This window comes from Marmota marmota, unplaced genomic scaffold (assembly GCF_001458135.2).
Source record: "Marmota marmota marmota unplaced genomic scaffold, marMar, whole genome shotgun sequence".
Lineage (NCBI taxonomy): Eukaryota > Metazoa > Chordata > Mammalia > Rodentia > Sciuridae > Marmota > Marmota marmota.
The window spans coordinates 2,303,310-2,318,740 of NW_026000101.1; the positions used below are offsets into that span (position 1 = coordinate 2,303,310).

Consider the following 15,431-nt stretch of genomic DNA (forward strand, 5'->3'; position numbering starts at 1 on the left):
CTTCGGGCACATGTGTGTCTTTCTCAAGGCATCCAAAACACTAGCTCCATCCTGGTCTCCAAATCCTATTAGCTTGATATCAGCAATATAATGGGCCAGCATGATGTCAAGGGAGAAAGACAAGCATGGCCTAAAATGTGGCACAATGGCAGAGGTGATGAAATTTCCAGGTAAGTCAAGAAAGTGTCCAGCCCCTCCTGCCAAGGGAAAACAAATGACAGGTGATGTTTTCTTGTTATTTGAATATACCACACAGCTACCACGACCAGGTGTTGGAAACTGTGCCTTGTTCCCTTATTAAAATGCCACATCTGGAGCAGCAGATAAAATTTGAGCCACTACCTAATTATGTTCCTGTGAATCCTCTAGATTTCTTTGCAATCTATCTACCAAGGTGTTGTAAGAGGCACCATATCCCTGCAGCTGTCTTGTGATTGCACATGCATTTCTGAGACTTTTTCAGGAACATGGTGGCATTGCTGTGGGCTTGCTCTCATGGCAAAGAGGGAGGTTATGAAACTGTGCTGTCCAGTACCGTAGCTACACTACATATGGCTATTGGGCACTTGAAATTTGTTTAATCAATATGGACATGTTCTGTAAAATTATACACTTCTGTTTGAAGACAGTACAAAAATAAGCCATTGCTAAGTTTTATATTGATTATATGTTGAAATGATCCTATTTTGGATATGTTGTATAAAATAGAATGTATTGTTAAAATTAGCTTCACCTGTTTATTTTTAAAAATGTGGCTACAGAGGTTGGGGTTGTAGCTCTGCAGTAGAGCACTTGCCTTTTGTGTGTGAAGCACTGGGTTTGATCCTCAGCACCATATTAAAATAAATAAATAAACAAAGGTATTTTTAAAAAGAGATAATACATTTTTAAAAAGTGGCTACAGAAATTTAAAGTTGGCCTCGTGGCCCACATTATACTTCTATTGGACAGTACTGCTTTTAAGACCAATTTTTTTTTCTATAATAGCCCTCATGACAAGAATTAGGAGGTCAATTTGAAAATTAAATGAATTGCTGAATTTATTTATTCCAACTACCCACCCAACTAACTATCCAGTCAGTCACAAGATAAGTTCAAGTCTCACCAGGCCTGGTGTGGAGCTGATTAGAGTCAGACTATTAGCAACCTGATCATCATAAGGCTGGCACAGACTGGCAGTCCATAGTGGCATTCTGACCTCTCATATTTCAAAACTGAAGGTTTGGATATTTTCTTTCCCTAACTATACATTGACCCTGATAAAGAGTTGTTTCTTTTGGAGAAGATGAGGAGAAAGAGGCAAGTATACACCTGTCATGATATCGCAGTCTTTTTCATTTGAGGGGCTTAGAGCCTCTGAAATGAATGAGACCCAGGAATTGAGTGAGGAGGCAGGAGTCTATTGTACTGACTTGAGTAAGGACTCTTTTATTTTTTTTTTGCCAGACTTAGAGTTTTGGGTTCCGTAAATTAAATAAAACTTGGGGTGGGATGCCCATCTGGTATTAGATACCACCAAAGAGTCAAACTATTCCTATGACCACGTCAGCACCTTTGCCAGTTATGCCAATCACAGATACCATGCCTCTGGATGGTTCCCTGCTCATGCATGGGTGTGGGTCTTCTTGCCTGTGTGCCCGACTCCCCATTCCATTCCCTATTGGAATCCGGGAGACCACTTCAGCACAGTTTCTCCTGTTTGCATCCTTGGCCTTCAGGGGCTTATGAAGACTCTGGCACTCCTGGAACCAATGTATTTCTCAAAGCTTTCTAAAACCCTAACTTGCTTTTCTTGCCATTATAGTCCTCATGAAAGAGTCTAGAAGTCAATTTGGAAATTATTCAAATTGCTGAATATATTCCAGTTATACAATGAACCACGGATGAGTTTGGCTATCATAGGACTCAGTGTGAGGTTGATTATGTTGTTTTGTTTATTGTATATTTAGTCTTTATTGGGGAGGAGGGGCATGGTTTTGAGGTGAATGAATCTTATATGATAAATCCACTCTAAAATCTCTTCCTAAGGCATTGTATCGAATCTTGTTAATTCTACCCAGAAATTTCTGGCCTGTTAGCCTCCTTTGGTGTGGTCCTTCTTTGAGCCACAGTTGTTAGTCAGCAAACTGAGAAAAAACAATTAGAATCACTTCCAGCTGCTGGAGTTGGCATTTCATCTGAAATCTCTGAAAAGAACACTGTATTGAAAAATTCAGCTTTATTTATGTCCTTCTTTTCTTGGCCAAGTTCTCATTCTCACACATGTTCTCCAGGGTTTTGCTGATAAGAATGAGCAAAAAACTTAATGCTCTTTTGACATTTTTGTCGTCTTCTTGGTTCTGGATCTTGGAGGGCATGATGGGAAATAATTCTGGTTTTAAGACCAGAGGCAATCAGAGATGGTAAGAAGAGAGGGTATGAAAAGAATCACCTTCCTCTTTCAAGGTAACTGACTCCATCTAGCAAGATCACTCTGGGCTCTCTGACAAAAGAGGAAGAGGAGTTGCATTTGTTGGCCAGAGAAGCGCAGTGGGATTTGGGGTATTCTGAGTCACATAAAAAGCATCAATTCTTTTGGATGTACTTCTTTCTGATTTATGCCATAACTTTTGTCACAGGACTAATGAGGCTGTGAATTCAACTAAAGTTTTAATTCAACATGCTACAGAATCAAACTTTGAGTATCAGGGAACAGTGGGGAAGCCAAGTTGGTCATCAAGTCCAAGAGGTTGTAGGAGACTGGAACAGGAAGTAAAGCCAGTAGGGTCCTATGCAGGAAATGGTTGGAGAGTGACCTCCTGGGAGGTAAAGTGAAGGCAGGGAGTTAAATAAGTGGGCTGTGGTCCTGACGTGGACTTTTATTTTGGGAGGTCAGATCCTCATAAGGCTGGTGTAGGATTGATACCGAAAAAGGAAGAATTCCCACTGTATATAGTGAGGATTTTGTAAAAAGTACATTCCCCTTGACCAGTGCAAAAGGAAAAAAAAAAAAGTTTATAGCCACACCTAGGTCAGAGGGGTGGGATAAACAGCATTCCTAACTAGGATTAGAGCAACAGCTTTCCTGTGAGTCTCTCTGCCTGCAGGCTCCTTGTCTCTAATTCACCCTCCACAGAGCAGCCAGATGAATCTCAGATGAATCTCAGGACTCCTTACTGCCAAATGCCTAAACGGACCCTTTAAGACATTTTATGCCCCAGCCCTGCCATTCTCTCCATGCTCAACCCTGGCTCACCTCCATTCCCTAACACCTTAGTCTCCAAGTTGAGAGCTTTTCAGTGGCGCTGAACGTACAGGACTGTAACAAAAATGCAGTCCTCCAAAGAGGGCAGATCTTATAACAGGAAAGAACATGGTCATCAGCTTTCTGCTGGTCCTTTGTATAATTACTAAGGGAGAAGGTTTGTTTTTCATTCAACTGAACATTTTGATGAGTTTTGGAAAAGCATAGGGGCTAAATTTGCAATCTGTGGTTAATTTGTCCTGTGTAAAGAGAAAGAGAATATAGATGATGATGATAATAATAATGATGATAATGATAATAATAATAATAAAGTTAGAGGAGAGAAAGAGGGAGAAACTATTACCAGTAAGAAGTCCTTGATGTTCGACCGGGTAGGAGTCTCAGAACAGCCTTTTTCTGAGGAGTCCTAAGCCGTTTGCAGTGTGCTGTTGACAGGCACTGCACCCCTTCCTCCCAATTCATAAACCTCAACAAAGCATGAAACCACTTCCACTCCCGCAGGGTCTTCCCACTCCGACTCCCAGGTTTTGAGATAACTTAGAATCTTAGGTGAGGCTCTTAGAAATTCCCCGAGAGTCAGTCTCATCCAATTCAAAAATTCTTCCTGTCCCAAGTCAGGCTGGCAACTGTTTAGATCAGGACTATCATAAGATTTGTTAACCTCTGTTGTTTTCTTGTACTTTCTCTTCCCCTGGGGCTGTTTATATTTGGGGTTATTTTCTTGAGTTTTTTTTTTTCCATGATTAGAGATGCATTTTTTAAATTTGTTCTTTTTAGAGATACATGACAGTTGAGTGTATTTTGACATACTACACACATGTGTAGTGTAAATTTCCATTCTTCTGGTTGTATGTGATATGCAGTTACACTGGTCGTGTATTCATATATTGAACATAGGAAACTGTGTTTTATTCGTTCTACTATCTTTCCTATTCTCATCTTCCCTCTCTTCCCTTCATTCTCCTTTGTCTATTCCAATGAACTTCTATTCGTCCCTCTCATGTCCTGATTGTGTGTTGGCATCTGCATATCAGAGAGAACATTTAGCCTTTGGTTTTGGGGCATTGGCTTATTTCACTTCCCATAACAGTCTCTAGTTCCATTTGTTTACCTGCAACGCCATAATTTCATTCTTCTTTATGGCTGAGTAATAGTCCATCATGTGTATATACCACATTTTCTTTATCCATTCATCTGTTGAAGGGCACCTAGGTTGGTTCCATAGCTTAGCTATTGTGAGTTGAGCTGCTATAAACATTGATGTGGCTGCAAGGGGCACCTCATATTTAAATTATAATAGCATTGCTGGTCCAATTCCCATTCCTTTGTCAACAACTTGTTCTTTCTACCTGATGGATGGTAAATTTATCCTTGGAGCTAAGAAATTTCACAGCACACTGAGAGTGTATCTTTTCATTAAACTCACCCGGAAGTAGGGCAGTCATTTAGATCTAAAGCAGCAAGTCTTTCTTTATTTTTTTTTCTAACTTGTGCTGTTTCTGGAAATCCTATTATTAGACTGTAATTCTCCACCTGATGTGTTCTCTCTGTCTTGTAAGGGTGATTTCTCTTAATACTCACTACATTTGCTACCATTTTGTTTGGTTTTGCTTAGGAGGGTTATTGGGATCCCACCAAACACTAATTTGGTTCTCAGAAGCATTGATGGGTTTTCCTTAATTTCTACATTGAATTCTAAATTTAGAAACCATACTTTTTCACTCCATTATTTCATTTTTTATGCTCTAATTGTATGTCCTTAAAAGTCCTCATTATGTTTTTCCCCCTCATTATGTCCAAATTGAAATTTACTTCATTTCTCCTATTAATTCTGCCTCTAGGTTAGCCACAACTTTTTGGTCATGCAATTTAGCCTCTTTCCAGAAAATTACATGCTCCCTTTGTGATCTTTATTTTGCCTCATGATTTGTCAAGCCAGCTGTTGGAATCCCTCAAGCAGTGGTGGGCTGCCTGACATTGAAATATGGACCAGTAATAACTGGGATTTTCCGTTGAGCAATTTGGAGTTGGGTCTTTATTTTCAAATGCAAGAAAGCTAAACCCTTCCCCCCCCCCTTCTGGTTCCGTTGACATCAGTGGAATTGGTCATAGTCTCACAGAGATGGTCACAGCAAGAGGCAAGGCAGACAGATTTGGATCCTTATCCCTAGATGCTAATGAGCTCCTAGCTGTCTGGACTCTTTGGCTGGGTTGTTGTAGCTGTCTAGTCCTGTGCTGCCTCTATCTGTGTAGTCCTAGTGACTATATGGGACCAGAATTCCCCAAGGCTGGGCAAGTGCAGGAGTCAGAAGGACTCTGAATGATAGAAAGTGCTTCCTATTTTCATTTGGCAACTTTGGTTCATTCTCCTTAGAATAATGGTAGTCTTGAGACAACACACAAAAACAAAGCCAAAATTTTTAAGTTCCTGTTACCCTAGTAACAAAGTTCAAAATGCCAGTCTCTGAGAAAATAAGGTTTTTTGAAAACAAAAATCTTCTGTTATCTTTTCAATGAGTTTTCCTCTGCTTCTACTTTCCCTATCTGGTACCAGAGTGCTTGATGGCCAACTAACATCCGCCATTCCACGTGGCCTGACTTGCAGATTCCTGTGTGTTGTGGGAACCTCTGGTGATGACACTTCTCCTGGGTCACTTTACGTAGAGATCAACAAAATGATGCCCTAGGATCTGAGCCTTAACCCTCCAGACCCTAAGCCTGACTTGTATAAAATGCACCATCCTGTTGATCTATCTTTTCTGAGTTGTTCCTCAAAGAGTGGCTGGAAGTGCCTGCGTCTGAGTCTCAGAGAAGCTTATAAAGGTACAGTCCTTGGCTTCGCCACATGGGGAATAGGGCACTGCTCTTGGGATATAAAATGACTCTTATTCATACTACAGTTTGACAGCCATCAAAGCTGCAAAGCCAGGTAGGCCTTTTGATGGCCAATTCTAGAAAAGATTCAGCACCCTGGGCTCACTATTCTCAGTGCTCAGAGTCGGAGAACACCTGAAAACTGTCTTTGAATTTTCTAGAACCAGTTACCCATCAAGAGAGTAACAACTGCAGGGCACACACCTGTAATTCCAGCTACCCAGGAGGTTGAGGGAGGAAGATCAAAAGTTCAAGGCTGGGCTGGGGATGAGGCTCAAGCGATAGCGCGCTCGCCTGGCATGCGTGCGGCCCGGGTTCGATCCTCAGCACCACATACAAAGATATTGTGTCCGCCGAAAACTAAAAAATAAATATTGAAATTCTCTCTAAAAAAAAAAAAAAAAAGTTCAAGGCTAGCCTCAGCAACTTACTGAGGTCCTAAGCAACTTAGTGAGACACTGTCTCAAAAACTAAAAAGGGCTGGGGGTGTGGCTCAGTGGTTAAGGATCTTCGGGTTCAATCACTAGAACCAAAACAAAAAAAAAATTAATAATAATAAAATACAAGAGTAACAGCTAGAAATATCATAGCCAGATAAAATCTCTTCAATGTTCTGCATGTGTCTTACTCCAGGCAGTAAGTACATGCCATGCTTTGCTGGGAACACCTTAGTTTTCAGATTTTGTGGACTATTTTTGTAAAAATACAGGTCTGTGCAATGATGTCTTTCAGGTTCATCCATTGGTTCAAACACTCAGGACACATTATGCTGGCTACAGTAGTATACTTATATGCTACTGTAATAATCTAACATTATTAGATTATTTTCTCTGAAAATAATCAAGGGCTGAGGGTCAGTTCTTCTAGAAAAGATCATGTAACCCTCTGCTTCAGATCATGAATGGTTCTTTCCCTCAAGTCTTGGAGGAAGAAAAGCTTCTGTGTCTACTGGGTCATTGGGCTTTTGTTCTCACTTAGTGACCAGGACTTAGTACTTGAGATCCGTATCATAACACAAAATTTTTCTAGAAAATATGACTTTTTAGTGCATTATCTCCTAATCTTCATATCAACCTTGGGAAACTGATAACATTGGCATCCACTGAGGCACAAAGTTTGTACAAAAGCAGATGGTGATGTTGGAAAATGAAACCCAAGACGGCTGCACAGTCTATACTCCTTGCTACTACGACGTGATTAGCTGGCTGTATAAAATTGGTGATAGCAGTGTGCTTATCTTTATTTGTTCACTAATTTGTTCAATGAAAAGGACTTTGTGTCAGGTGGGTGCTTGGTACGTGCAAAGCCAAGTAAGTTACTGATCCTTCCTGCCCTTGACATTCCCCATCTAAGATGAAAACAATTAAAATCATTCCTGGGTTAAGCAGAAGTGAAGGGTGAGGCTGTGGAGGAACCGACACTGGGGTAACCAACCTGAGGCTAGCGTCTGAGTGGATCCCGCAGGGAAGAGTGGGAGTTAGTCAGGAACTGCGGGGCCCAGTGGAAGAAGCAACACACACAAAGCTCCAAAACAGGAAAGGCCAGATGTCAGAAATGGCAGGAAGTTCATTATAAAGGGAGTTTATACGAGTGGATTAGAGAAAGTGGCAAGAGTCTAGGCTGGAAGTTGGCTGGGACTTAACCTAAAATAGCCTTGATGCCATGAGAAAGGGTTGGGCTTCATCCTGAAGGAATGGAGGGGTTTTAAGAGGAGGCACAAGGGGGCCTGGTTTTCTAGACAGTTCCTAGACATGGGAGAGATGGCCTTGCCTTCGACTCTGCTCTCAAACCACAGAGGCCCAAGTTCAATCAGCACAGGGGCTGCAAACCCCCCGACTGACAGTATATATGACCAGAAGAAGAAAATGTTTAGAAATAATTATGAGACTGCTATGTGCATCTCTAGGGTACAAATGACTAAAACTGACTTTTGAAAATATGAACTGATCATCACCAATCAAATAAACCGAAAGTGTTATGTAAGTGCCAGTCCCCCCAAATTTTACAGATAAATTCTTTCAAACTTTCAAGGAACAGAGTTCCTAATGTCAGGTCGGTGGCGGTGACTTAGGAACAAAGCACCAAGCAGCCTACAAATGAAAGAAACATCAATCAAGCGCCCACGGAAACACCTGTCAATCAGCGGGATCTCCTGGCTAAAGCCTGTCAGTCAGCAGGATCCCCTGGCCAATCCTGGAGTTCAGCCAGCTCCCCCGACCAACTCCAGTGGGACAAGGGACTCCAAAAATCCCTTTTCCTGTCCCAAGCCCTTCCCTTCCTGCCCCATAAAATTCCAGTCTGGCCAAGCCCCCACGAGGTTTCTCCTCAGACCCTCCTCCTGTCCACTCTGTCAGTTCCGGCCGGGAGTGAGTCTCAAAGCCTCATTCAGCGGCCTCTTTAAATCTTCCTCCTTTGGTCGCCACCATTGCCTGACCTTACACCTAATTTTTTAGATTTTTAGAGCATAGGAAAAAAATAATTTTTTAAACTTCAATTAGGAAAACAGATGAAAACAGAATTCAGAAATGTACTGAAGGCCAAATGTGCTTTATTTCAGACAACAAATACATACAGACTCTAAAAATACTGTTACTTAAAAACTAAAAATGGTTTTCTTTGGAAAAGAGGGAGGGAAATCACATTTGGGAAGGCTGATCTTTTATTTGGAAAACATATGTGGGCTGTTGAGTTGCACAAATGCTGATCTACCCCATCCTGCCTTGAGGACACCCCTAAATACAAAGTGTTTCCAAGAGGGAAGGGTTCTGTTTGGTCACATGCATTGTTTCATATGGTTAAAATGAAAAGAGATATGGAATAAATAATAAGAAATTAGATTCTCACTTAAATAAGATTAATAAATGGAAGAAATTCCAGGGGCTAATGATTATACATGTAAAAATATTAAATCTTACCCTCATCAAAAAAAAAATTAATCAGGGTACACACCCCAAAATCCAAGTTACTCAGGAGGCTGAGGCAGGAAAATCTGAAGTTCAGGGCCAGGTCTGGCAATTCAGTGAGACACCATCTCAAAATAAAAGGGCTGGGAATGTAGCTCAGTGGAAGGTACTGGGTTTAATATCCAGTATGGGGCATCAGGGCAGGGTGAGGAAGAAAAGAAAAATCATATATTTAAATAATGAGGTCAGAAAAGAAGCCAAAATCAGAGGTTAAACTATAGATCAACATAGAAACAAAGCAGGAAATAAAACAAGCAACATAAGCAAAAATCAGAGACTAAAAACAAAATGAAAATGTGCACTGTGGCCAGGGCAAGGAATTCCCTTTGTTTAAAAAAAAAAACCTCAAAAATTCTTTTTTTAGCTTACTATTACTGGGACCTTGTATGAGAAATGCATCATTGTGGGGCTGGGGATGTGGCTGAAGCGGTATCGCGCTTGCCTGGCATGCATGCAGCCCGGGTTTGATTCTCAGCACCACATACAAACAAAGATGTTGTGCCTGCCGAAAAACTAAAAAAAAAAAAAAAAAAGAAATGCACCATTGTTGCAGTTTCCAAATATATGTGCCCATAACTTTCATTTCTTCTTCACAAGCTCCTAACCCAACAGTCCCATCCCTGCTTTCCCCCTCTATAGTAGAGGAGCAGCCATTCTTAAAAAATATCTTTGGCACAAGGGGTAAATGGGCTTTTTCAGGGGCATGAACAATTTCTGGCTCTGAAAGTTCCACTCTTTTCTCACTCATGGAATAAAATGTTATTGTCAATCAAAAATCATTCGTAAAGAAGCTATGTTAGGGAAGAAAAAAGAGAGAGAAATGTGTCACAGTAGATTGGGTAGAAAGAGGTCATGGGAGGGGAGGATAGGAAGGGCAGCACAATACAATAGACACTAGTATGGCCCCATGTATAAATGTGGCTGTAAAACCAATGTGATCCTGCAATCTGTACACGTGGAAAAATAAGATTACGTACCCCATTTGAATCAAATGTATGTCAAGATCATTGTAATGTTTTGAGCAACTAATAAAAAATTTTTTTAAAAAAAGAAGCTATGTTAGCCCCATGCGAATATTTCACCTGTCACAAGACAACTCATAATGAACTGAGCAGGGAGTAGGCCTGCTCCAGAACTCACCAGCTGGTCCTAATTGTCTGTGACCCTTCTCTTGAGCATTTCCTACTTGAAATTTCTCTTTCCAAGGCACCCCCTTGGCTCTCCTTTTAATATTTCTTACTTTTTTGGAGGTAGAATGCAACTAACTGGCTCTATGCTTTATTTCATATAATCAGTAGGTGCTTTAATAGCCACCATTCTACATGCAATAAACTCAGGCTCAGAGAAACTAAGACAGCTGCCTGAAGTCCCACAGCTACCAAAATTCCAGTCTAACCCAAGGTTTGGCAGCCAGGCTTTCTCGATGTTTTTCTCCCACTGCACCTCTACACAGGTCCCCAAAACTCTGTCCTTAGCTCTCATCAGTTGACTCTCTGGATAATCATGTTCACTATTTTCAGGCATCAGCTCTGTGGAATGACTTTTAACCCCACTCCTTTCCCTTGCTGCACCAGTTTGCTGGGCTTCTCCAACATCCCCATGGGCCTGATGTTGTCAGTCATGAGGGGAGATGACAGAATTCCCAGGACTGGGTACAAAGGCCGAAGCACAAAGATCACATAATTGCAATGGGAGGTGTTTAGGCAGCAGAGAAGGTTGGAGAGGAGACTCAGTCCTGTAGAAAAACTAAATGATCTCCCCACACTGATTAAATCAGATGTTAGGTATAGTTCATTGCTATCAGCACAGGTGTCCTGATGACTAATGACCTAAAGAGCATAACCATGTAAAACCACCCCAGGGGCACCCAGTCTCTGCCAATCTCTCCCAGAACTGGCAAGGGACCCTGTGAAGGTTAAGTACATTTTGGTTCTATTAAAAATATTTCTATTTGTCTTTAGAAAGTGCTGAAAGTGGTTTTAAACTCTCCTGCAGAAACCAGTATTTGTAAAGCAAATTCTTCAATTAAACACATATCCTTGCAGTTAGTTCCACAGGCGTAGTTGCTCACCTTTTTGTAATGTTTGTTTTCTTTCCACCACCATGAAATTGGTACAGGCAAAGATAATTTGAAGTGAATAACAAATCAAGCACTATATCCTGATAAACTTCAGAAGGAAAAGCCTGAACCACTTTCATTCACATGAATGTACTCGTGTGGTATGCACTTATCTTCTCTATTGATAATGTATATAAAGCATTTTACCTGAAACAGCTTTACAGTAATTTACATTCTTATTTTGCAGGTTTGAATCTGGTTCTCTAGCAGGATTTTTAAGTTAGAATACAAGCTGGGCATGGTGACTCACACCTATAATCCCAGCAGCTCAGGAGGCTGAGGTAGGAGGGTTGCAAGTTCAAGGCCAGCCTCAGCAATTTAGAGAAGACTTGTTTCAAAATAAAAAAATAAAATAAAATAAAAAGGGATTGGGGTGTGGCTCAGTGGTAAAGTGCCCCTGGGTTAAATCCCTGTAACAAACAAACAAAAAAAAGGAGTCAGAATACAGATGGTTATTAAATTTTAAATTTTAAGATTTAGGTAATTTTTAAACCTGTTATAGGCAGAGCTTGAAATGACCCAGTGGAGGAACATACAGTACTATGGCCTGATTATCTTATATGCAGGGGCTACTCCCAATTCTGCCAAGGCCAGGTTACTGAGCCTTTTTGACCACAACTCTCAATGGACACCTGGGCTGCTTCACTCTAGAGTAAGGGTGAGGGAATTTTGTCTAGCTATACTCAACCTTTCTTTATTTCTTAAACTTTAGAGGTACACAAACTGGGAGGAATGAGCTTGTTTTCTGGGTCAAGGTGCTGGAGTGGAGTCTCTAGCAGTTTGCAGCCAGATCCCTTTTAGATTCTTTATCTGTTGTGCCTGAAAACCAGACTGGGTGGCAGTAAGTTTATTGACTGTTCTGTCAGGATGCAGGTGGACTCAGTAAGGGCCAAACAAAAGCCCCACCCTGAAATACCTTCACACTGGGCATTAGATTTCAACAGGATTTTGGAGGGAGGTATAACATTGTCTATTCTTTCTCTTCATATTTGAGATATGATTTCCAGTGAAGAGTATTGTTTCTCACGGGCTAGTGGTAAAACAGGCCTGGGAATGCCACCAGCTCCAGAAAAGCCTGCCCTGGACTTGGGTGCAGCTTAGTTGATTTCCCAGTTAGGTCTCAAGCAGCAACATTATCCCAGTCTCTTGGATTTATCGTTCCTAGTCACAGGAGTGGTAAGATCTAAGAGGCTGAGTTGAAGTTATAAGCCCAGGGGAGAGGGGCCAAAGGGACCACTGGGTTTTTCTTATCAAGTGCCAGTGATTCTTATTTTTTTTTTTTTTAAATAACTTTATTTTGTTTACTTTTATGTGGTGCAAGTGCTTTGCCACTGAGCCACAACCACAGCCCTAGTGATTCTTATAGTAGAACCAGAAGTTCAGGCCCCTCCCAGAATAACTATCTCCACAGGCAGGGCCCAGGCATCTATAGTTTTTAAGAAGTTCTCCAGGTGATTCTAACATACAACCAATGTAGAAAAGTCCTACTTTAAGTTACAGGACTGCTTATAGCACAAGTAAAAGAAAGATTTCAAAATCAATACTTGACAGAATCCTTCTAGTAATTCTGATGTGAATAGTGGACCATGTTAGATTACTTATAAAAATATAAAAGGAAAGAGTAAGCAAAAAGGTACACTTGAGAATGATTTGATTGTATTCAAATTTTTATTTTTTGAACAAAAAACTTAAGACAACGATTTTAAATAATAAAACATGTATATTCTAGACACTTATTGGGTTTTTTTTAAAGACAGTTATTAAATTTGGACTCCTACAGTTCTGTTGTGATGCTTTCTTCAACATTTATATTATTTTTATCTGCACTCCAAAATTGCTAAACAAAGAATCAACTCTGCTAATGTGAAGCCTCACTTTAAGAGAGTATTCCACTGCCACACAGAATACATTTATAGAACAGTCATTTTTATATTTACAAGACACAAGAAGTCTGTCCAGCCATTTTGGTTTTGTTGTTACTTTGCCCATACTGAGATCAGCAAAAAAGCTAAGTAAAAGCAAGATTTCACTTCAGCAGTGCAAAGGATGGCATCAACCAAACTTCATAAAACACACCAACAAATGACAAACATGGTCAAGCAAAGCTCATCTACGAGTGATTGAAAAAATAAAGTAGTGGGTCACAACTAGACTGGTTTTCACTGTGCAACTTTCCTTAGGGAACAAAATTACTCATTTCACATAAAGAAAGGAAAATGCATCCAAGCCTTTGTTCGCAAAGAAAATGCCCTTCAAACAAACTCATCATAAGGCAAAAAAAAAAAAAAAAGGCAGTTTGGCCCAGAGAAAAATTTCAATAAAATGTGTATGTAGAATATACACATTTATAGATATATTGCAATTTAATGTGTATAGTTATTAGACAATTAAATGAGTTGGCTCAGTAAAGTGAAGTTTCTATAAATATGTAGTTATTGCTAATATGCTACTTTATATGCTTTGACACGGAACCTGTAGTAACTTAGAATTCGAAGCTGCCACATTGCCAGTGTTAGCCCTGCAGTAGGCATCATATAGACAACATACCACCCAATCCTGAAGAAAAGCAAACCACCACTACCAAAATAATAATAATAATAAAAAGGCTTATGCACTGTCCCTTATATTTTTAAACAAAAACAAGTCCAGTTCACCACAAGTTAAGAACAACCTGACAAGCAAGTTTAGCTGCATGACTGGGAGAGAAGAGTGAAGTACAGCATGCATTCACAACTAGCACTGATCTAGTCTATTTTGTCATACAAACTGGAATACAAAAATCCAATTTAAATAAGACTAGACTATCATAGTAAAAAAAAAAAAAAAACACACAGTAGACTTAGTTTGATACTGATTGAGTTTAAGAGTAAAACTCATCCTGTCCCCTCTTAATTAATACTCTACTGCAATTTATTTATTGATGGCTAGAATATTTACTTACTTAAAAAAGATATTAAATACCTGTATCATGAAATTACATTCTTATTAACAATAAGACATACTATGTAAGAAAATAGCTCATGTGTGAAATGTGTCTGAAATGCATTTTTCCTGACAACTATCAAAACATCCACTCATACTAAAACAAAATCACCCCCAACCCCCCCTGAAAAAAAGTTAAGGAAAGATGGGGTGGGCCCAGCAAGGAGCAGGGAAAGAAAGATTCAGCTATACTAATTACAGCACAGTGATTAACAATGGTTCAAGACAGAACCAACAAGAGTTGGTCAAAAAGATGCCTTCAATACATGGCTACAATTAAAAAACAAACTCAGCCCCTTTTGGTTCATTGCAGTGAGACCAAAAAAAAAAAAAGAATCTCTCACAGATTCCATATAAATACTAGACTCCAGCTCTTTTATTATAATTATTTTTAAAAGTTTTCCCATTTGTTTCTGTAAGGCCTAGCTACCTTATTACAATTTATATTTGCTCTGCAACAACTACAAGAGGTAGGCATAAAGCATGAAAAAGTTTCTCAGTTAGTACCTCACCATGGGTGGTTCACTGCATGACACCATTCACTTAAGATGTGAAAGCTCATGGCCTTTCTAAACCCTCAACAACGCTGCTAACTGCTCATCCATGAGCTGAGAGAGAGGACTCAAAGAAGAAACTTTCTCTACTGAAGGATACTGTCATAGTGTCTGTTGCAGAGCATTCATATACATATATGTGTGTGTATATATATATTTATATATATTTATTTGTTTAAAAAAATAAACAACAAAAAACAAACCAAGGTTCCTAGAACCAATTCTCTTGATTCTCTACTTCCACAAAATAAAGAGTACCATTTGGCCAAGACTACAGATGTGTTTTTTTTTTTTTTTCTTTTTCACAGATGCAAGTGCCATGCAAAATAAATTAAAGAACAGATACCAAAACATACATGTGATAAAACTACTGAAGGTAGATCTTTAAAAGCATTTATATAAACATAATTTATAATACTTCTCTTTTTTCTTTTATATACAGTCACAAAGCCATAGTTATACATCTAGGATTTCCTCTGCTGTACCTCCACAGCGCAACCTATAGCGACCAGTTCTCCAGCTTATAGTAGGGTCCCATAATGCCGACAAAAAAATGTATATTGTCATGGATTCTCGGATGAACCAAGCAACTGCATAATCAAGTTTTGAAAAACACAGTGTGCCACCCTAGGAATTAGAAAAGAAAAACCAATACATAAACTAATTTCCTCATTGTCAGATTAAAGACACAGTTT

General features: G+C 39.7%; 1 protein-coding gene across 2 annotated transcripts in view; it reads right to left on the minus strand.

Moving 5' to 3' along the window:
- Ugcg (UDP-glucose ceramide glucosyltransferase) overlaps nucleotides 1-15,431 on the minus strand; it is a 56,302-nt gene that overhangs the window by 6,428 nt on the left and 34,443 nt on the right. The window contains exon 9 of one of the 2 annotated variants that reach the window (XM_015492201.2): nucleotides 12,855-15,363. The exons of the other annotated variant lie outside the window; for it this stretch is intronic. Within the exon in view, the coding sequence (XP_015347687.1) occupies nucleotides 15,193-15,363 (171 nt within the window). The 3' untranslated portion in view covers nucleotides 12,855-15,192. Of the gene's footprint in view, nucleotides 1-12,854; nucleotides 15,364-15,431 lie in introns of those variants that run through there. 2 annotated transcript variants of the gene reach the window in all.